General features: G+C 41.7%; 1 protein-coding gene across 1 annotated transcript in view; it reads left to right on the top strand.

Moving 5' to 3' along the window:
- PLPPR3 (phospholipid phosphatase related 3) overlaps positions 1 to 24,922 on the top strand; it is a 248,832-nt gene that overhangs the window by 86,477 nt on the left and 137,433 nt on the right. The window contains exon 2 of the mRNA XM_069767849.1: positions 12,918 to 13,044. Within this exon, the coding sequence (XP_069623950.1) occupies positions 12,964 to 13,044 (81 nt within the window). The 5' untranslated portion in view covers positions 12,918 to 12,963. The remainder of the gene's footprint in view (positions 1 to 12,917; positions 13,045 to 24,922) is intronic.

The raw sequence follows: 24,922 nt of genomic DNA, 5'->3' as shown, positions 1-24,922 counted from the left end.
ACTTGGCAAGCTGCCCTGCTCGAACCTGGCTCTATGACCAGGTAGCAACTGACAGGCTCACTGACATCCCACAATCTGGAAAAAGGAGGCACCGTGTTTGAAGACTGTTGAGCCCCAGGCCTCGGGGCGCTGCAGATGCAGAAACAGAAGGAGGATCTCTTGCCATCCTAGCAGTCCCCTTGTACAGGAGCATCGCCGGGGATCACTACCACCATCTTGTTATGGCCTGAGACACTAGAGGTAGCAGGCCTGGTCACATGACCGCAGAAAGCCCCACCCACCACCGCAGGTTCCGGTCACCTGTAAGGACTCCTCCCTCATCGGGACCTCTGATTCAGAGCAGGAGAAGGGGCATACAGGTCCTGACAAGGAGGGTCCCCTGAGGGGCTCCTGCTGTGCCACCAAGACCTAGGAGCTGCATCAGGGGACAGTCTTTTCAATGGTCTCACCCTGCGAGCATGTCGGGCTGGAGGAAGTTCTTTCTCAGCTCCAGCAGCATGACCTCCCAGTATCTCCTGCATCTGATCCCTGACATTTGCTCCATCCACACCACCTCCAGTAGCCTTCAGCTGCCATTTCATCAGTGAACAGGAGATAAAAGGTGCACAGGACCTTTGCTCTTGGTGCCTCATGTCGAATGCTAGTCCTCACCCCTCCTCAGGGAGATCGACCCAGCTCAATTGTAAACAACCCATGTCATAGAAAATATTAAAAGTCCTTGAGGCCTCTCATATCCCCCCTCCTTTTTCCTTTCATCTATCATGTGTCTTGAGGAGACAGTGGTGGGTGCCTTTATGTAAAATGGCAATGACAGCTATGCGAAGCAGATTAATTTAAATGTGAGGTTTCTCTTAATGTCCAGAGAGAGAGAGAGAGACAGGAAAAGGTAATTAGGATCTAAGTGGGTCAAATAAGCTGTCGCACCTTTTTCAAATGGCTATCGTCACTGCATTTACAATAAATCAGCAGCCAGTATTGCTCTGGGAGACAATATGGAATATTGGATTTTCTATACATCCAGTATTAATGAGGCGTACATTGTTGGCACCGGGATAACTGGGCCAAAAATACACATATTTTCACATAATTATAACCCCCACCAAGGGGCCCCAAATCCATAGGGGCCAGATAACCACCTGCAGATAAGCCTTTTTTGGTCTCTAAATGTAGGTAAAATCCTGATACAAAAGATCTCATCAGTCTCGACCTTCTGTGATTGCTCTATGATGAGTTATTACATAAATTGTGAGTTCCTAAAATTATGAAGGACTGAGTTCAGCCCACAACCGGCCCTTGTGAGGTTGTGAGGTCATCATAAGGAAAGGGGGTGGGTGGGACTCTGTTATGAAAGGTAATTCAGTACCACAATGGACATAGAGGTCAGTGCACATACAGTGACCTGGCAATAACCCAAAAAATAAGAACGAGCTCTGAGACGTGGGAACTCTGTTGACCGCAATCCCTGATCCTCTCAAACCACACTAGAGGCAGCCGTGGATTGCGCCTAACGCTGCCTATGCAACTAGGCACGGCCTGAGAAACTAGCTAGCCTGAAGATGGAAAATAAGCCTACCTTGAATCAGAGAAATACCCCAAAGGAAAAGGCAGCCCCCACATATAATGACTGTGAGTTAAGATGAAAAGACAAACGTAGAGATGAAATAGATTTAGCAAAGTGAGGCCCAACTTTCTGAACAGAGCGAGGATAGGAAAGGTAACTTTGCGGTCAACACAAAACCCTACAAAAACCATGCAAAGGGGGCAAAAAGACCCTCCGTACCGAACTAACAGCACGGAGGTACACCCTCTGCGTCCCAGAGCTTCCAGCAAGCAGAAAAAACAAATTGACAAGCTGGACAGAAAAAAACAGCAAACAAAATAGCAAAGAAGAACTTAGCTATGCAGAGCAGCAGGCCACAGGAACGATCCAGGAGGAAACAGGTCCAACACTAGAACATTGACTGGAAGCCAGGATCAAAGCACCAGGTGGAGTTAAATAGGGTAGCACCTAACGACTTCACCATAACACCTGAAGAAGGAAACTCAGAAGCCGCAGTACCACTTTCCTCCACCAACGGAAGCTCACAGAGAGAATCAGCCGAAGTACCACTTGTGACCACAAGAGGGAGCTCTGCCACAGAATTCACAACAGGACTCAGGGTCTTCTAAAAGATCAATCCCAATTGTTATCAGTGTTCATACAAGAGCATTACATTTCATGTATGTAAGGACGGTGTTTATCGACAGACCAATCGAAGAGCTCTTCTTTGGCTAAACTGAATCGTCTGTGCGATCGGTGTAGTAAGTCTCCTGTTAATCCCTTTTATTTTATGTAACTGTTTATGCTGTATTGTTTTGTCCCTCTTGTAAAATCTTTTGCATATTTTTCATAAACACTGCATCCCTTTCGATTAAATATAAATATAGATATAATATAACATTTAATAGTTCTGTTCCTTCTGTTCTGTAAACTACGCCTCAAAGTGCTATCTACTGTTTAAAGGGAACCTGTCACCTGAATTTGGCGGGACTGGTTTTGGGTCATATGGGCGGAGTTTTTGGGTGCTTGATTCACCCTTTCCTTACTCGCTGGCTGCATGATGGCCGCAATATATGATTGAAGTTCATTCTCTGTCCTCCATAGTACACGCCTGCGCAAGGCAATCTTGCCTTGCGCAGGCGTGTACTACGGAGGACAGAGAATGAACTTCAATCCAATATTGCGGCCAGCCTGCAGCCAGCGAGTAAGGAAAGGGTGAATCAAGCACCCGAAAACTCCGCCCATATGACTGAAAACCGGTCCCGCCAAATTCAGGTGACAGTTTCCCTTTAAACGGTGTCTAATGGACTGAAACAGATTAGTGGTGGCAGCGAATAGTCTGGGGTTGTCGTAGAGTTAGCTGTGCTCGTACTGGAGTGTGTACACATATTCCATGTGTTGGAATCCAGATGTGTATATGTCGTACGTTCATTGTTAATGTTCTGATAGCCAGCCTAGAGGTGCCAATCGTGTAATTGTCCGGACGATAGGGAGCAGCAGAAAGCTGTTCACTCCAATAATCACAACCGGTGGTACTTGTAACCTTCCCAGCCTGTGATATCAGGCATTTGTGGGATAAGGAACGTCTTGACAAATATTCAGATCCCTGATTCCCCCTACTATCCAACCCCTCTAAACTTTTGACCCCACAGAGCCCGCGCTTCCACCCATATTTATCTTTTAACCCCTGCTTGCGGTACAAACAAAGTCATTGGTGAGTGGTGACTCTACACATGGCTTTGCTGAAGGCGGTGTTTTTCCTTTCCAGTTAGGATGGCCCCATTCTTGGGGTTCCAGAGCCTTGATCTCAGGATCACTGGGATTTCCTGCAGTCCAGCCCCCAGTGATCAATCATTTATCTCCTTTCTTATAGATAGGACAAAATAAAAAAAATTCTGGATAATAACCCTTTAAAGGGAATCTGTGACTAGGTTTTGCAACATACATGGTAAATGAGAACAGCATCCAATCCAGGTGTAGAATTTCAAAGGAACTTTATTCCGCCATATAGAGCATACAGAGAATACGACGTTTCAACTTCTAATAGGTCTTTATCAAGTATATCAAATATCTCAAATGGCCGGCTTAAGTAGTGTGGAGACATAAACCGCACCAATCACAGCAAAAGCCTAGCCTACAAACATATTTTACAAAAATTATACATAGAAATCACAAAAAATAGATATACCACCCAATAACCAGTAGTGTATATAAGTAATGTATTTACTAAAAATCTATTATATACATGATCTTTATATAATAATAAAAACTTAAATAGTCAATAGGGGATAACATACCTATTTACATAAGGACAGAATACCAACCAGGAAAAAGTAAGAGGAGGGAAAGGAAGCAGCGGAAACCATGCACATGTTTCTATGTTGTTACCAAGGGCCAATCTGGATCGCCCATCATGAAGGCGCTAGAATATCAATAAGGCACATAGAAGGTATTTACACAACATTGATCCCATCAGTACAGACCCCGGAGCCAACCGGCAGCTGTGTCACATCTAAACGCAGCTTGAACGCCACGCCACCTGAATGACACCTGACGAGAAATGTGACCCAACCTTGTGTGACATATGGACCTAGTGCCCCGAGATGAGTCACAGCTAGGGGCGTATGAAGCCATATCCATGGCAACGGGGATCGCCCTATACAAAGAGGATATTCCTAAACGTAGCGCAGTGACCGAATCATGTGAGCAACTACTTGTATATGAGCTTTATGTATAGAGCTAACGCGTAACATATCGACAGTAACAAAACCACCCCATAACTATACAAAATAATTCCTCAAAGCTAATCAAAGCATAAATAAATCACCAATAACAAAATGCATGTGATATATATGTAAAAAAATCATAATCCACAAATAAAAAGAGAAAAAAAAGAAAAAATACAAATATATATATATATATATATATAAGAAAAAAAGAGAAAAAAAAAAAGAAAAAAAAAAAAACAATCAGCACTCCCAATGTGAACACATGCAAGCTGCAAGCTGTATCATATAGATATAAAGAAACACAGCAGCACATGTATATGAATCTAGGCCATGTGAAAACACAGACAAATATTCGATATACATATATATATATCCATTGCCTGTTGCTTCACATGTCAGATTTAAAGTCTTCTACTTATAACTCAACACCTCACTCCTTGGATAACCTCTCTTTATACATTTGTAGACACCCCCTCTATTGTCCAACCCCTCTAACCATTTGACCCCACAGAGCCCACTCTTCTAGCCATATTTATATTTTAACTCCTGCTTGCTGTACAAAGTCATGGGTCATTCTGCCCATATCTTTGCTGAGGGTGACATTTTTTTTTCCAGTTAGAATGGCCCCATTCCTGAGGTTCCAGAGCATTGATCTCAGGATCACTGGGATTTCCAGCAGTTCAGCCCCCACCTATCAGCCATTTATCTCCTTTCTTATAGATAGGATACAAATTGTTTTTCTGGAGAATAACCAAAGGGAATCTGTAACCAGGTTTTGCAACACAATCTGAGAGCAGCATAATGTAGAGACACAAAATCCAGTGATGGGTCACTTACTGGGCTGTATAGTGTAGTTTTGAGACAAATTCCCTATAGTCAAGTGTCAAGGAAGGGACATCAGAGAGACCACGCAGAATCACACCGCTGCCACCAATTTGTCAAGGGTCGCAGCCTGGGAAGTCGCGCATATCCAACCACTGCTATCTTTGGAGCTAACAGATCTCTGGTTGCCCACTATTGTCCGGACAATTATGCAATTGACTGACAATCAACGTAGGAGGTCGCAGGCTGTTTCCACTAATAGGCCAGTTATCGCAAGCTAACAGTAAGCGTATAGTATATACACCTCAGAGTCCAACACATGGAATATATGTCTATGCACCTAAAACAGTCACTGTGAACTCCACGATAACTACTCACTGCCACCACCAGTCGTGTTTTACAGGCTGACTGGAGGCCTGGTTCTGGTTCTGGTAACATATGGCTTTGGGGTGCGGTTAACAGAACAAAAATAACAGAACTATTCAATTTTATATTTAATCAAAAACGATAGGCAGTGTTTATAAAAGATATACAAAAGGACAAAACAATACAGCATATACAGTTACATAAAATAAAACGGATAAAACAAAAGAAAGTTATTACGCTGATCACAGATATGATTTAACCTAGCGAAGGAAAGCGCTTCTATTGAAAAAAGTTCAGCGAACAGGAATCATGCATACACTAATATATATCTCTCTACGTGACTACAGGTCATAATTTGTCTTGATCTATTATCAGCACCTGAGTAACACCCACACCCCTCCCCCCATAATGATCTCACATAGACCGGGTTATGGGATGTCCTCAGCACTTTAGGATTTTATGAAATTCTCAACTTATGCGATATCTTCACTCCTGGTGATCGCAGAAGTTTGAGATCACCACCATATTTTTTACTGAGATTTTACCTTTCCCCAAAGACCAAACATGACATGGGTTGTTGTCAATTATCTGCCCACTATTGATTTGTGGCTTACAGAAAGAGGTTACAGTTTTGAAAAAAAACATGCATCTTCTTCCCTGATTTGTCCTGAAGCTGAAAATGTTTGTCCCATTACTACCAGATCTATACAAGCCCCAATATTCATAATTTTCTTTCAGAGACTCCAAGTCTAGATGGAACTATAGCTTCTTGCAATTCTCGAGCTAAGTGTAAGCACATGTACCTTTGTTATCCAGCGTTTTGAAAAGATCTATTCTGTCCAATTAACTGTCCAAGGTATATAGCTTTGTCTACACACAATAGACATCATCAGTGGTACTGACAGGGTCTCTTACTTCAAAAAGGAGCTGCCTGCATGCTAATTAAGATGATCACTTCTCTTTCTCTCCAATCTATAAATTTCAGTTTTAGGCTATGTGCACACATTGCGGATTAGGCTTAGGAATTTCTGGTGCGGATTCTGCATGTCTTGGCAGAAAATGCAGCTGCGGATTTGTCGCATTTTTGTGCGGATCCGCAGCATTTTTGGTGCGGTTATGCTTCAGATTTTTTGCGGATTTTCAGCGTGTTTTACCCCTGCGGTTTTCTATAATGGAATGGGTACAAAAACGCTGCAGATCCGCAAAAAAGAAGTGACATGCTACTTCTTTTAATCCGCAGCGTTTTCGCACGGAATTTTCCGCACCATCTGCACAGTGTTTTTTTTTTCTCATTGTACTGTAAATCAATTGCCGATCTGCAGCGTTTCTGCACCGCAAGAAATGCTGCGGATCCGCAGAGAATCCGCAACGTGTGCACACACCCTTACTCATTTCAGATATGTTAAACTGTGTAATTCAACTACTAAAAGAGATTGGTAGATTGTAAGCCCTTTTTCCTGCTTCTTTATGTCCATTGTACTAATCCATTTTTAAGAGACTCAGGCTGTCAGCTATTTGTTTTCTTACTGGAAATTTAAATATGTGTGAGGGAAGGAGGGAGGAGGTGGGTGAATGAGAGAGATTTTAATATTTCTATGACATCAAGCATACTCATAAGTACTGTATAACCTTACCACTGATTGGCAACTTTGTGTGTGTACAGTACATGGGCAGAAAGCTGCCAATCAGTGGGCTGGGCGGAATTATACAGGGCTCAGCATTAAAAAAAAACTGATGATCTGCCACAGAGAAAACACTGATTTTATCAAAATGTCAGCAAGCAGCCCAGTAAGTGATACATCACTGGAATTAGGCCTCTTTCACATTTCCGTCAGTACGAGGCTGTCGCAAACTGTCGGTCTGACATACCGACGGACGTTGTGCAAATAGTGCACAGCGTAGGCAGCGGATGCAGTTTTCAGACACATCCACTGCCCATTATGAGTTCCGGGGAGAAGGGGGCGGTGTTCCGGCCGCACATGCGCGGTCGGAAATGGCGGTTCCGACGGACGAAAAAACGTTACATTGAATGTTAAATTGAATGTATTGAATGAGGACAACCAGCAGAGGGCGCCTCTTATGAACTCAAGCCTGGGAGCTTTCTAGGAAAATTCCCACGATCTAGGAACAACCAGCAGAAGGCGCCTCACCGCAAATGAAGGTAAATATAGGTCATTGACCTACTTTACCTTCATTTCCCGGGGTTTTGCAGCCACGAACAACGTTGCATTAGCAAAGCTCGTGGCTGCAAAATATTTTAACCCCTTCAGATGGATTTGCATCGTTGGACTTTACAGATCTGCGGAAGGTAAGGATATTGTTGGTTTATTATGTTATTTTTGTTACAGAACGAGGGTCTTCAGTGATTGGATTGGGCGTTGAATAAAATATTACAACAACCTTTGTTTTTATTTCATTAAAATAATTTTTAATGATGTGTTTGTGTATTTTTTTAACCCTTTACTAGTATTGGATTAATAATGGATAGGTGTCATAATTGACGCCTCTCCATTATTAATTTGGCTTAATGTCACCTTACAACAGCAAGGTGGCATTAACCCCTTATTACCCCATATCCCACCGCTACACGGGAATGGGAAGAGAGTGGCCAAGTGCCAGATAGGTGCATCTTCCAGATGTGTCTTTTCTGGGGTGGCTGGGGGCAGGAGTTTTTAGCCAGGGGGGGGCCAATAACCGTGGACCCTCTCCAGGCTATTAATATCTGCCCTCAGTCACTGGCTTTACTACTCTGGCGGAGAATATTGCGCGGGAGCCCACGCCAATTTTTTCCGCCATTTAACCCTTTAATTTACTAGCTAGAACGCCCAAATTTTGCACATACACACTACTAACATTAGTAGTGTGGAATATGCAAAAAAAATGGTGATATGAGATGGTTTACTGTATGTAAACCATGTCTCATATCATGTCGGGTTTAGGAAGGAGATAGCAAAAGCCGGTAATTGAATTACCGGCTTTAAAGCTATCCAGCGCTGTATGAAATCTAAATATGTATGTGTGTCTCACTGACATATATATATACCTATTCTATGTGTACACATTTATTCTACCTATTCTTCTGTAAGCTGTCAGTGTGATTTTACTGTACACCGCACTGAATTGCCGGCTTTTCTCTCTAACACCGCTGCGTATTTCTCGCAAGTCACACTGCTGGTCCGTGTGTGATCCGTATTTTTGGGGCTTCCATAGACTTTCATTGGCGTATTTCTTGCGCAGTACGGTGACAAATGCAGCATGCTGCGATTTTCTACGGCCGTAGAAAGCCTTATAATACGGATCAGTAAAATACGGCAGATAGGAGCAGGGGCATAGAGAATAATTGTGCCGTTTGTTTTGCGAGTTTTACGGACATATTTTCTGCGCTCATACGTCCGTAAAACTCGCAAGTGTGACGGCGGCCTAACTATGAACATATAACTGGAGGCAACAGGGAAAATTGGTGCAGCATGCAACATAATTACTGGAGAAATACTGCAAGAAATAACAGTACAGTGTTAGGAACAAAGAATATTTCATGTTTCACTTAAAGGGGCTATTTATTATTTTGGCACATGAAGCTAAGAAGTAACAGGCAGATTCACAAGCTTCCACTGACGTCACATCAACAGAGCAGCATCTTTTCTTCTGCTCCATTCTGTTGACAGAGTGTCGGCTATCTACTGGTCAGATGCATGGAAATGGCTATCTAACAGCATAACATCTGCAATCGCCCATCTGAGCCAACCGGAGAAGGCACTGAGAAGTGAAATGAAGCAGGGCACAAAGATCGGTAGGCAGAACAGGCAATTAGTTGGTGACTACCTGCCTGTTAGTTTTAAGTCCAAATACACAAAAAATAAAAGTCTTGGATAACCCCTTTGAATTTGCAAGAGAAGAAAAATGTTAATATTATTGTATAGCATTAAAACAGTTTTTTAATTTATTATATCCCCTTCATGACCTTGGGATTTTTCATTTTTCCGTGTTCAGTTTTCACTCCCCTCCTTCCCAGAGCCATAACTTTTTTATTTTTCCGTGAATTTGGCCATGTGAGGGCTTATTTTTTGCGGGACGAGTTGTACTTTTGAACGACATCATTGGTTTTAGCATGTTGTGTACTAGAAAACGGGAAAAAAATTCCAAGTGCGGTGAAATTGCAAAAAAAAGTGCAATCCCACACTTGTTTTTTGTTTGGCTTTTTTGCTAGGTTCACTAAATGCTAAAACTGACCTGCCATTATGATTCTCCAGGTCAGTACGAGTTCATAGACACCAAACATGACTAGGTTATTTTTTATCTAAGTGGTGAAAAAAAATTCCAAACTTTGCTAAAAAAAAAAAAAATTGCGCCATTTTCCGATACTCGTAGCGTCTCCATTTTTCGTGATCTGGGGTCAGTTGAGGGCTTATTTTTTGCGTGCCGAGATGACGTTTTTAATGATAGCATTTTGGTGCAGATACGTTCTTTTGATCGCCCGTTATTGCATTTTAATGCAATGTCGCGGCGACCTAAAAAACGTAATTCTGGCGTTTCGAATTTTTTTATCGCTACGCTGTTTAGCGATCAGGTTAATGCTTTTTCTTAATTGATAGATCGGGCGATTCTGAGCGCGGCGATACCAAATATGTTTAGATTTGATTTTTTTAATTGATTTATTTTGATTGGGGCGAAAGGGGGGTGATTTAAACTTTTATATTTTTTTTATTTTTTTCACATTTTTTTTTTACTTTTTTTTTTTACTTTTGCCATGCTTCAATAGCCTCCATGGGAGGCTAGAAGCAGGCACAACTCGATCGGCTCTGCTACATAGCAGCGATCTGCTGATCGCTGCTATGTAGCAGAAATGGAGGTGTGCTGTTAGCGCCGTCCACAGGGTGGCGCTCACAGCCACCGGTCATCAGTAACCATAGAGGTCTCAAGGACCTCTATAATTACAATGGAGACGCATCGCCGACCCCCGATCATGTGACGGGGGTCGGCGATGACGTCATTTCCGTCCGGCCGGCCGGATGCGGTAGTTAAATGCCGCTGTCTGCGATTGACAGCGGCATTTAACTAGTTAATAGGTGCGGGCAGATCGCGATTCTGCCCGCACCTATTGCGGGCACATGTCAGCTGTTCAAAACAGCTGACATGTCCCGGCTTTGATGCGGGCTCACCGCGGAGCCCTGCATCAAAGCAGGGGATCTGACCTCGGACGTACTATCCCGTCCAAGGTCAGATAGGGGATATGGAAATACATGAAAACAATTTACCTCATCCCCAAAAGTTCTCATGTGGTCCTGCCACTGACACTTGCAGCTGATACTTCTTTACTTTTTTATATGGTTCTGCCCTTACAGCATCCAGTGTAAAACAGTGAAAAAGACAAAATTAGTAGACATTTACATTGGCTGACCCACTGCCATTAGATAATCTGCCGATAGCGATATGCAAGTTGGTTGGCAGACATATAGCCTGTTTAGACAGGATGACAGCATTTCCATGCTTACAGATGGATCCTAATACAATCGCTCTGTGCACAGAATATCATTGTTTTCGACAGCCCATATCCTGTTTACACAAGTCCACGTGCTGCAGAGAATAATGATTTTTAAGCAAGCATTTTGCTAGTTCGTTACGTGATTGGCAACTTAGTTAGACACGTCAATTGTCAGGAAAAGAGGGTTCCAGATAATTGACTAATGTAAATGCACTATATATGCGTGTTCACATGTTGCGCCCGCATTTGCTGCGGTTTTCAAAAATAGCAGCAAGAATCTTAAAGCAGTTAAATTACGTGACATAAGACATGTACAGAGCAATGTCGTATTGACATAGCTGTGCATATTGTTAATTTTATGGGCCACTTTTAGGGTATGTGCACACGTCAGGTTTTTTTCCTGACAAAATCCGGAGAATTCTGGCAGAAAATCGCGTTTTTTTCGCGCGGATTTTTCACGGTTTTTGCGCGTTTTTTGCGCGGATTTTTTGCGGAATTTTTGCAGAATTTTTGCGTTTTTTTTTCCTGAAAGTCATTTTGGCTTAGAAATCCGCAAAAAATCCGCAAAAAGAATGAGCATGTCCATTTTTTTTGCGGAATGCGTTTTTTTTGCGGTAAAAAACGCATCCATCTGAACAAAAAATCCGGAATGCATTCTAAATGATAGGATGCATATTTTTAGCGTTTTTGATGCGGAATTATAGCGTTTTTATAGCGAAATTCCGCAAAAAAAACCGCTAAAAATCCGGACGTGTGCACATACCCTTAAGGTGCTTCTGCAGCAAAATATCGGCCAGAATTCACCTGAAAAAGATGTCGTGTGCAGATTGATGATTTTTCATGTGTCTCCCACTCTGAAGACACTCTATACTGTACAAGTCAATGGGAAGGCTCAAATATGCCCAGGTGTCTTTTTTAGTGGTTTGCCAGCCTTCTTGCTTGAAAAATCACTAGTGGTTTCTTAATTGTTGAATAGACTTAATAAAAAAACAAATGCTCCGCCTAAAAACACTGGCGGCGGAAAACGTAGAAAAGGCATTCAGGAATCTAACAAAAAATGCTAAAAAAGATACTTTCAGTAAAAAAATGCAGGTGTTTTCTACAGCATATTCCATTTGAGAAAATAGTCCACTGAAAAACTGAACAGGTTAATTTGCCTGAAAAAATATGTTGTAAGCACATGCCAAAAAGTTTTTGAATTAGATTTTTTGTTTCATGAAGCAATTTAGAAACATTTTCAGCTATTTTGGAAGCGTTTTTGTCCTGAAGGTTTTTGCAGCACTTGATTGTATTCTATCATGATCTGCTCTAAAGAAGCAACATTTAATTTTAGGCTATGTGCACACGTTGCGGATTGATGTGCGGATTTTTCCGCACTGTTTTTGCAAAATCCGCAGGTAAACCGCACCGCCGATTACCCGCGGATTTACTACGGTTTTTGTATGGGTTCCACCTGCGGTTTTACACCTGCGGATTCCTATTGAGGAGCAGGTGTAAACCACTGGGGAATCCGCACAAAGAATTGACATGCTGCAGAAAAAACAACACTGCGTTTCCGCGTGGTTTTTTCTGTAGCATGTGCACTGCTGATTTAGTTTTCCATAGGTTTACATGGTACTGTACAATGCATGGAAAACAGCTGCAGATCCACAGCGTCAAATCCGCTGCGGATCCGCAGCAAAATCCGCAACGTGTGCACATAGCCTTAAAAACCTGTAGCCAATTAAAGAAATGCTCAAAAGACTGAACATATGAACAGAAAATTGGTTATACAATAGAAATAAATAGGAAAGTCCCATTTTTTGGCAGTCCTTTGGCTCAAAAATACTGCATAAAAACTTCAACAACAACTGCTTTTTGTAAAAATGCTGTCTGTAAAATCTCACTACATGCTAAAACTGGATTAAAAATGGTAATTTAACAGAGAAACATTTAAGAAATTATATTTAAAAAGTCTTATTTGCTTTTAAATCCACAGGCGTCCTACGGACCCCTCTATCTGACCAGTCACCCCACTGGGTGCGATGATATCCCCTAAGGAGAAAAGCAAAGTTCGCCCCCCGAAGGACAGTATGACTCTGTTGCCTTGCTTCTACTTTGTGGAGGTGAGTAAAGACAAACAAATTATCAATCTTGCAATCCTAAAGGGTTATTTCCATTTTAAAAAGGTGATTCCTAAATGATTGCAGACATGGAAAAAAAAGAAGCAAACTCTGAGGCCATGTTCACACGTTGCGGATTTTCCCGCGGATCAGCAGCTTTTTTTGATGCTGCGGATCTGCAGCAGTTTTCCATGCATTTTACAGTGGCATGTAAACCTATGGAAAACCAAATCTGCTGTGCACATGCTGCGGAAAAAACGCGCGGAAACGCAGAGGTGTTTTTTCCGCAGCATGTCAATTCTTTGTGCGGATCTGCAGCGTACATACAGTACATACATGCAACTCCTAAAGAACATAGCCACATGTTAACACAGCAGATCCAGATTAATAATCAGGTCCCTGTGTGTGCAAAAGGACTGGTAACCCCTATCATTATCCTAACATACAAAAAACTACACAACAGAATGACAAAGAAGGGTCCATATAATGTAAACAATTATAATTTTATTCCTTTAAAATAGCCAAAAACTAGGTCAATATTAAAGTGCAAGAGATAGATGTGTAAGATTTAACACACAATATAGAACACTGCAAAAGTATGGACGCGCACAGGACATTGTTATAGAAATGAAGGAAATAAAATGACCTCACTCATAGGCCAAAAGTATTCGACCATATAGATCCAGTACCAACAGGGGCTAAATTATAATTAGACCCTTGTTGTGCCCTACACAAGTGCCACAGTAAGTACATACAGCACCATATAGTATAGAATGACCGCCTTATTGTCAATATAGATCCATAATTACCCATAAGCAAGGACGATCGAGGGCACAATCACACCAATGACCCAGCGCGTCCACACCAATGACCCAGCGCGTCCACCCCGACACGCATTTCGGACCTTCCTTCTTCCAATGGGGCCTGCATTGCTATAAACTATCCCATCTTTTATACCTTTACCGCAAACAATGCGGGCCGGCAGATCGTTGCCGCGAAACCGGAAGCTGTGGGCCCGACCGGAAGTGACGCGCGCGTTCCCCAAGCAACCACGACGCCGGCCGGCCTCGGCGTCACGTGACGGCAGGTCCTAGAGGACACTGCCCGCCACGATAAGACGCCAAAAGCCGCCCGGGGGCGCAGAGACAGGAAGAACACGCGCGTACAAGCAGGGAATACAATGCTTCATACTGCTACAGCGGCATAATATACATAATGTGACCATCAAGATTACCACTCTTAAAGGGAAACCAAAATACTAGACAAACAGGTGAAACAGTAACACCAACAATTAATATTGATACAAATATACATATATATAACAATCACAAAAACAACAATTCCATCTGTATCAAAAGTGTCACATTATATGCTGAGACCATGGAACTCGATTGAGGTACGAATATGTCTGTCTTCATTATTTTTTTCTTTTTCAAAAATCATTATACTGTAATTATCTTCTCCATCGCTTATTTCCTATTCCAGCACATTGACACTCGAACGCCAATCACATATTGATGCAGAGATAGACATGCAAACAGAACTATAATATAGAAATTTAAAAACATGTTAAAATATAAAAAAACACAGGGTAACAATTACAGTATCCTAATAGGCCAAATCAGACAGTCACAATATGGGCAGGTAGATGATCACAAAAATGGAGCGAAGCTGACATTCTCGTTGAGTCCAGATGGATGGACCGTATTAAGTGTCCAAATCCATCTGGACTCCAACTGAGCCAGTCGCTGAGAAACCCCCCCCCCCCTTCCCCGCCGCGGATACCAGCATCGATTTTCTCAATACCGCGGAATCTAAGGAGGGCACCATCACAGTTATGGCAATCCTTAAAATGGCGGGGAAGTGTTTTTAACAAAGATGTGTCCGATTCGGCCGCTGCAGCAATAATGCCGCGTACATGCTCCCTGACACGTATCTATTGTTTACACGTATGGCTATTATGTTGAATGTAATTAAAAAAACACACATACACACATACAGTACATACAACATACATTACATACAACTCACAACATATGACATACTGTACATACAACATACGACAGAACATACAACATACAACAGTATATACAACATATGACATACAGTACATACAAAATATAACAGTACATACAACATATGACATACTGTAGATACAACATACAACAGAACATACATCATATAACATAACATACAACAGTACATACAATATATGACATACAGTACATACAACATACAACAGTACATACAGCATACAACATACAACAGTGCATACAACATACAACAGAACATACAACATACAACAGTACATACGACATACAACAGTACATACAACATATGACATACAGTACATACAACATACAACAGTACATACAACATACAACAGTACATAAAGCATACAACAGTACATACAACTTATGACATACAGTACATACAACATACAACAGTACACACAACATACTACGGTACATACAACATACAGCGTACAACAGTACATACAACATATCACAGTACATGCAACATACAACAGTACATACAACATAGAACATAACATACAACATACAACAGTACATACAACATACAACAGTACATACAACATACAACAGTACATACAACATACAACAGTACATACAACATACAACAGTACATACAGCATACAACATACAGCATACAACAGTGCATACAACAGTACATACAACATACAACAGTACATACAACATACACCAGTACATGCAACATACAACACACAACAGTACATACAGAATACAACATACAACAGTACATGTGAAACCAGAACACATGAGCTGCGCGCACAGTGAGCAAGCCCGTAGAGACATGTTCACACCACCAAGAGACTTGAAAACACAAAAAGCACAGTAAAACCAAAAACACTCTGTTGCAAAAAAATCACAGTGGACAGCAAGTGCTAGTAAAAAGATGTAAAAAACAGGGTATTTGGTTGATACGTTTTTTGCAAAAAATGTATATTAAGCCGCTCTACCAAACGTCAAGGTATACCCATATCAGAGCAGTCCTAACTAATGTATGTAATCCCTATCTGATGCATTTAAAACCTGGTCATATGTACAATACCTGTATGAGCAGGATTCAGAAAAGGAATGTCCATGTGGACACGCTGGACAGAACGGCTCCTGTGCGCACAGCTCAAAAAAAGAGGGGTGGAGGCCTCCCCAGTCTTGTGGACACAAGAAAACAATTATGTGAAACCAGAACACATGAGCTGCGCGCACAGTGAGCAAGCCCGTAGAGACATGTTCACACCACCAAGAGACTTGAAAACACAAAAAGCACAGTAAAACCAAAAACACTCTGTTGCAAAAAAATCACAGTGGACAGCAAGTGCTAGTAAAAAGATGTAAAAAACAGGGTATTTGGTTGATACGTTTTTTGCAAAAAATGTATATTAAGCCGCTCTACCAAACGTCAAGGTATACCCATATCAGAGCAGTCCTAACTAATGTATGTAATCCCTATCTGATGCATTTAAAACCTGGTCATATGTACAATACCTGTATGAGCAGGATTCAGAAAAGGAATGTCCATGTGGACACGCTGGACAGAACGGCTCCTGTGCGCACAGCTCAAAAAAAGAGGGGTGGAGGCCTCCCCAGTCTTGTGGACACAAGAAAACAATTATGTGAAACCAGAACACATGAGCTGCGCACACAGTGAGCAAGCCCGTAGAGACATGTTCACACCACCAAGAGACTTGAAAACACAAAAAGCACAGTAAAACCAAAAACACTCTGTTGCAAAAAAATCACAGTGGACAGCAAGTGCTAGTAAAAAGATGTAAAAAACAGGGTATTTGGTTGATACGTTTTTTGCAAAAAATGTATATTAAGCCGCTCTACCAAACGTCAAGGTATACCCATATCAGAGCAGTCCTAACTAATGTATGTAATCCCTATCTGATGCATTTAAAACCTGGTCATTTGTACAATACCTGTATGAGCAGGATTCAGAAAAGGAATGTCTATGTGGACACGCTGGACAGAACGGCTCCTGTGCGCACAGCTCAAAAAAAGAGGGGTGGAGGCCTCCCCAGTCTTGTGGACACAAGAAAACAATTATGTGAAACCAGAACACATGAGCTGCGCGCACAGTGAGCAAGCCCGTAGAGACATGTTCACACCACCAAGAGACTTGAAAACACAAAAAGCACAGTAAAACCAAAAACACTCTGTTGCAAAAAAATCACAGTGGACAGCAAGTGCTAGTAAAAAGATGTAAAAAACAGGGTATTTGGTTGATACGTTTTTTGCAAAAAATGTATATTAAGCCGCTCTACCAAACGTCAAGGTATACCCATATCAGAGCAGTCCTAACTAATGTATGTAATCCCTATTTGATGCATTTAAAACCTGGTCATATGTACAATACCTGTATGAGCAGGATTCAGAAAAGGAATGTCCATGTGGACACGCTGGACAGAACGGCTCCTGTGTGCACAGCTCAAAAAAAGAGGGGTGGAGGCCTCCCCAGTCTTGTGGACACAAGAAAACAATTATGTGAAACCAGAACACATGAGCTGCGCGCACAGTGAGGAAGCCCGTAGAGACATGTTCACACCACCAAGAGACTTGAAAACACAAAAAGCACAGTAAAACCAAAAACACTCTGTTGCAAAAAAATCACAGTGGACAGCAAGTGCTAGTAAAAAGATGTAAAAAACAGGGTATTTGGTTGATACGTTTTTTGCAAAATATGTATATTAAGCCGCTCTACCAAACGTCAAGGTATACCCATATCAGAGCAGTCCTAACTAATGTATGTAATCCCTATCTGATGCATTTAAAACCTGGTCATATGTACAATACCTGTATGAGCAGGATTCAGAAAAGGAATGTCCATGTGGACACGCTGGACAGAACGGCTCCTGTGCGCACAGCTCAAAAAAAGAGGGGTGGAGGCCTCCCCAGTCTTGTGGACACAAGAAAACAATTATGTGAAACCAGAACACATGAGCTGCGCGCACAGTGAGCAAGCCCGTAGAGACATGTTCACACCACCAAGAGACTTGAAAACACAAAAAGCACAGTTAAACCAAAAACACTCTGTTGCAAAAAAATCACAGTGGACAGCAAGTGCTAGTAAAAAGATGTAAAAAACAGGGTATTTGGTTGATACGTTTTTTGCAAAAAATGTATATTAAGCCGCTCTACCAAACGTCAAGGTATACCCATATCAGAGCAGTCCTAACTAATGTATGTAATCCCTATCTGATGCATTTAAAACCTGGTCATATGTACAATACCTGTATGAGCAGGATTCAGAAAAGGAATGTCCATGTGGACACGCTGGACAGAACGGCTCCTGTGCGCACAGCTCAAAAAAAGAGGGGTGGAGGCCTCCCCAGTCTTGTGGACACAAGAAAACAATTATGTGAAACCAGAACACATGAGCTGCGCGCACAGTGAGCAAGCCCGTAGAGACATGTTCACACCACCAAGAGACTTGAAAACACAAAAAGCACAGTAAAACCAAAAACACTCTGTTGCAAAAAAATCACAGTGGACAGCAAGTGCTAGTAAAAAGATGTAAAAAACAGGGTATTTGGTTGATACGTTTTTTGCAAAAAATGTATATTAAGCCGCTCTACCAAACGTCAAGGTATACCCATATCAGAGCAGTCCTAACTAATGTATGTAATCCCTATCTCATGCATTTAAAACCTGGTCATATGTACAATACCTGTATGAGCAGGATTCAGAAAAGGAATGTCCATGTGGACACGCTGGACAGAACGGCTCCTGTGCGCACAGCTCAAAAAAAGAGGGGTGGAGGCCTCCCCAGTCTTGTGGACACAAGAAAACAATTATGTGAAACCAGAACACATGAGCTGCGCGCACAGTGAGCAAGCCCGTAGAGACATGTTCACACCACCAAGAGACTTGAAAACACAAAAAGCACAGTAAAACCAAAAACACTCTGTTGCAAAAAAATCACAGTGGACAGCAAGTGCTAGTAAAAAGATGTAAAAAACAGGGTATTTGGTTGATACGTTTTTTGCAAAAAATGTATATTAAGCCGCTCTACCAAACGTCAAGGTATACCCATATCAGAGCAGTCCTAACTAATGTATGTAATCCCTATCTCATGCATTTAAAACCTGGTCATATGTACAATACCTGTATGAGCAGGATTCAGAAAAGGAATGTCCATGTGGACACGCTGGACAGAACGGCTCCTGTGTGCACAGCTCAAAAAAAGAGGGGTGGAGGCCTCCCCAGTCTTGTGGACACAAGAAAACAATTATGTGAAACCAGAACACATGAGCTGCGCGCACAGTGAGGAAGCCCGTAGAGACATGTTCACACCACCAAGAGACTTGAAAACACAAAAAGCACAGTAAAACCAAAAACACTCTGTTGCAAAAAAATCACAGTGGACAGCAAGTGCTAGTAAAAAGATGTAAAAAACAGGGTATTTGGTTGATACGTTTTTTGCAAAATATGTATATTAAGCCGCTCTACCAAACGTCAAGGTATACCCATATCAGAGCAGTCCTAACTAATGTATGTAATCCCTATCTCATGCATTTAAAACCTGGTCATATGTACAATACCTGTATGAGCAGGATTCAGAAAAGGAATGTCCATGTGGACACGCTGGACAGAACGGCTCCTGTGCGCACAGCTCAAAAAAAGAGGGGTGGAGGCCTCCCCAGTCTTGTGGACACAAGAAAACAATTATGTGAAACCAGAACACATGAGCTGCGCGCACAGTGAGCAAGCCCGTAGAGACATGTTCACACCACCAAGAGACTTGAAAACACAAAAAGCACAGTAAAACCAAAAACACTCTGTTGCAAAAAAATCACAGTGGACAGCAAGTGCTAGTAAAAAGATGTAAAAAACAGGGTATTTGGTTGATACGTTTTTTGCAAAAAATGTATATTAAGCCGCTCTACCAAACGTCAAGGTATACCCATATCAGAGCAGTCCTAACTAATGTATGTAATCCCTATCTCATGCATTTAAAACCTGGTCATATGTACAATACCTGTATGAGCAGGATTCAGAAAAGGAATGTCCATGTGGACACGCTGGACAGAACGGCTCCTGTGCGCACAGCTCAAAAAAAGAGGGGTGGAGGCCTCCCCAGTCTTGTGGACACAAGAAAACAATTATGTGAAACCAGAACACATGAGCTGCGCGCACAGTGAGCAAGCCCGTAGAGACATGTTCACACCACCAAGAGACTTGAAAACACAAAAAGCACAGTAAAACCAAAAACACTCTGTTGCAAAAAAATCACAGTGGACAGCAAGTGCTAGTAAAAAGATGTAAAAAACAGGGTATTTGGTTGATACGTTTTTTGCAAAAAATGTATATTAAGCCGCTCTACCAAACGTCAAGGTATACCCATATCAGAGCAGTCCTAACTAATGTATGTAATCCCTATCTGATGCATTTAAAACCTGGTCATATGTACAATACCTGTATGAGCAGGATTCAGAAAAGGAATGTCCATGTGGACACGCTGGACAGAACGGCTCCTGTGTGCACAGCTCAAAAAAAGAGGGGTGGAGGCCTCCCCAGTCTTGTGGACACAAGAAAACAATTATGTGAAACCAGAACACATGAGCTGCGCGCACAGTGAGCAAGCCCGTAGAGACATGTTCACACCACCAAGAGACTTGAAAACACAAAAAGCACAGTAAAACCAAAAACACTCTGTTGCAAAAAAATCACAGTGGACAGCAAGTGCTAGTAAAAAGATGTAAAAAACAGGGTATTTGGTTGATACGTTTTTTGCAAAAAATGTATATTAAGCCGCTCTACCAAACGTCAAGGTATACCCATATCAGAGCAGTCCTAACTAATGTATGTAATCCCTATCTGATGCATTTAAAACCTGGTCATATGTACAATACCTGTATGAGCAGGATTCAGAAAAGGAATGTCCATGTGGACACGCTGGACAGAACGGCTCCTGTGCGCACAGCTCAAAAAAAGAGGGGTGGAGGCCTCCCCAGTCTTGTGGACACAAGAAAACAATTATGTGAAACCAGAACACATGAGCTGCGCGCACAGTGAGCAAGCCCGTAGAGACATGTTCACACCACCAAGAGACTTGAAAACACAAAAAGCACAGTAAAACCAAAAACACTCTGTTGCAAAAAAATCACAGTGGACAGCAAGTGCTAGTAAAAAGATGTAAAAAACAGGGTATTTGGTTGATACGTTTTTTGCAAAAAATGTATATTAAGCCGCTCTACCAAACGTCAAGGTATACCAATATCAGAGCAGTCCTAACTAATGTATGTAATCCCTATCTGATGCATTTAAAACCTGGTCATATGTACAATACCTGTATGAGCAGGATTCAGAAAAGGAATGTCCATGTGGACACGCTGGACAGAACGGCTCCTGTGCGCACAGCTCAAAAAAAGAGGGGTGGAGGCCTCCCCAGTCTTGTGGACACAAGAAAACAATTATGTGAAACCAGAACACATGAGCTGCGCGCACAGTGAGCAAGCCCGTAGAGACATGTTCACACCACCAAGAGACTTGAAAACACAAAAAGCACAGTAAAACCAAAAACACTCTGTTGCAAAAAAATCACAGTAGACAGCAAGTGCTAGTAAAAAGATGTAAAAAACAGGGTATTTGGTTGATACGTTTTTTGCAAAAAATGTATATTAAGCCGCTCTACCAAACGTCAAGGTATAATTGTTTTCTTGTGTCCACAAGACTGGGGAGGCCTCCACCCCTCTTTTTTTGAGCTGTGCGCACAGGAGCCGTTCTGTCCAGCGTGTCCACATGGACATTCCTTTTCTGAATCCTGCTCATACAGGTATTGTACATATGACCAGGTTTTAAATGCATCAGATAGGGATTACATACATTAGTTAGGACTGCTCTGATATGGGTATACCTTGACATTTGGTAGAGCTGCTTAATATACATTTTTTGCAAAAAACGTATCAACCAAATACCCTGTTTTTTACATCTTTTTACTAGCACTTGCTGTCCACTGTGATTTTTTTGCAACAGAGTGTTTTTGGTTTTACTGTGCTTTTTGTGTTTTCAAGTCTCTTGGTGGTGTGAACATGTCTCTACGGGCTTGCTCACTGTGCGCGCAGCTCATGTGTTCTGGTTTCACATAATTGTTTTCTTGTGTCCACAAGACTGGGGAGGCCTCCACCCCTCTTTTTTTGAGCTGTGCGCACAGGAGCCGTTCTGTCCAGCGTGTCCACATGGACATTCCTTTTCTGAATCCTGCTCATACAGGTATTGTACATATGACCAGGTTTTAAATGCATCAGATAGGGATTACATACATTAGTTAGGACTGCTCTGATATGGGTATACCTTGACGTTTGGTAGAGCGGCTTAATATACATTTTTTGCAAAAAACGTATCAACCAAATACCCTGTTTTTTACATCTTTTTACTAGCACTTGCTGTCCACTGTGATTTTTTTGCAACAGAGTGTTTTTGGTTTTACTGTGCTTTTTGTGTTTTCAAGTCTCTTGGTGGTGTGAACATGTCTCTACGGGCTTGCTCACTGTGCGCGCAGCTCATGTGTTCTGGTTTCACATAATTGTTTTCTTGTGTCCACAAGACTGGGGAGGCCTCCACCCCTCTTTTTTTGAGCTGTGCGCACAGGAGCCGTTCTGTCCAGCGTGTCCACATGGACATTCCTTTTCTGAATCCTGCTCATACAGGTATTGTACATATGACCAGGTTTTAAATGCATCAGATAGGGATTACATACATTAGTTAGGACTGCTCTGATATGGGTATACCTTGACGTTTGGTAGAGCGGCTTAATATACATTTTTTGCAAAAAACGTGTCAACCAAATACCCTGTTTTTTACATCTTTTTACTAGCACTTGCTGTCCACTGTGATTTTTTTGCAACATAGTGTTTTTGGTTTTACTGTGCTTTTTGTGTTTTCAAGTCTCTTGGTGGTGTGAACATGTCTCTACGGGCTTGCTCACTGTGCGCGCAGCTCATGTGTTCTGGTTTCACATAATTGTTTTCTTGTGTCCACAAGACTGGGGAGGCCTCCACCCCTCTTTTTTTGAGCTGTGCGCACAGGAGCCGTTCTGTCCAGCGTGTCCACATGGACATTCCTTTTCTGAATCCTGCTCATACAGGTATTGTACATATGACCAGGTTTTAAATGCATGAGATAGGGATTACATACATTAGTTAGGACTGCTCTGATATGGGTATACCTTGACGTTTGGTAGAGCGGCTTAATATACATTTTTTGCAAAAAACGTATCAACCAAATACCCTGTTTTTTACATCTTTTTACTAGCACTTGCTGTCCACTGTGATTTTTTTGCAACAGAGTGTTTTTGGTTTTACTGTGCTTTTTGTGTTTTCAAGTCTCTTGGTGGTGTGAACATGTCTCTACGGGCTTGCTCACTGTGCGCGCAGCTCATGTGTTCTGGTTTCACATAATTGTTTTCTTGTGTCCACAAGACTGGGGAGGCCTCCACCCCTCTTTTTTTGAGCTGTGCGCACAGGAGCCGTTCTGTCCAGCGTGTCCACATGGACATTCCTTTTCTGAATCCTGCTCATACAGGTATTGTACATATGACCAGGTTTTAAATGCATCAGATAGGGATTACATACATTAGTTAGGACTGCTCTGATATGGGTATACCTTGACGTTTGGTAGAGCGGCTTGATATACATTTTTTGCAAAAAACGTATCAACCAAATACCCTGTTTTTTACATCTTTTTACTAGCACTTGCTGTCCACTGTGATTTTTTTGCAACAGAGTGTTTTTGGTTTTACTGTGCTTTTTGTGTTTTCAAGTCTCTTGGTGGTGTGAACATGTCTCTACGGGCTTGCTCACTGTGCGCGCAGCTCATGTGTTCTGGTTTCACATAATTGTTTTCTTGTGTCCACAAGACTGGGGAGGCCTCCACCCCTCTTTTTTTGAGCTGTGCGCACAGGAGCCGTTCTGTCCAGCGTGTCCACATGGACATTCCTTTTCTGAATCCTGCTCATACAGGTATTGTACATATGACCAGGTTTTAAATGCATCAGATAGGGATTACATACATTAGTTAGGACTGCTCTGATATGGGTATACCTTGACGTTTGGTAGAGCAGCTTAATATGCATTTTTTGCAAAAAACGTATCAACTAAATACCCTGTTTTTTACATCTTTTTACTAGCACTTGCTGTCCACTGTGATTTTTTTGCAACAGAGTGTTTTTGGTTTTACTGTGCTTTTTGTGTTTTCATACAACAGTACATACAGAATACAACATACAACAGTACATACAACATACAATAGTGCATAAAACATATGGCATACAATACATACAACAAACAACAGTACATACAACATATGACATGCAGTACATACAACATACAACAGTGCATACAACATGCAACAGTACATACAACAAACAACATACAACAGTAAATACAACATACAACAGTACATACAACATATAACATACAGTACATACATACAGTACATGCAACACATCCATATAGACATTCAGTACATATACAGTACCGAGCAAAAGTTTGGACACCTTCTCATTTAAAGATTTTTCTGTATTTTCATGACTATGAAAATTGTACATTCATAGTGAAGGCATCAAAACTATGAATTAACACATGTGGAATTATATACTTAACAAAACAGTGTGAAACAACTGAAATTATGTCTTATATTCTAGGTTCTTCAAAGTAGCCACCTTTTGCTTTGATGACTGCTTTGCACACTCTTGCCATTCTTTTGATGAGCTTCAAGAGATAGTAACCGGGAATGGTCTTCCAACAATCTTGAAGGAGTTCCCAGAGATGCTTAGCACTGGTTGGCCTTTTTGCCTTGACTCAGCGATCTAGCTCACCCCAAACCATCATGTC

The sequence above is a fragment of the Ranitomeya imitator genome, chromosome 1, assembly GCF_032444005.1.
Source record: "Ranitomeya imitator isolate aRanImi1 chromosome 1, aRanImi1.pri, whole genome shotgun sequence".
Taxonomy (NCBI): domain Eukaryota; kingdom Metazoa; phylum Chordata; class Amphibia; order Anura; family Dendrobatidae; genus Ranitomeya; species Ranitomeya imitator.
The sequence above is the reverse complement of the archived record's forward strand: the minus strand, read 5'-3'. Positions and strand labels throughout refer to the sequence as shown.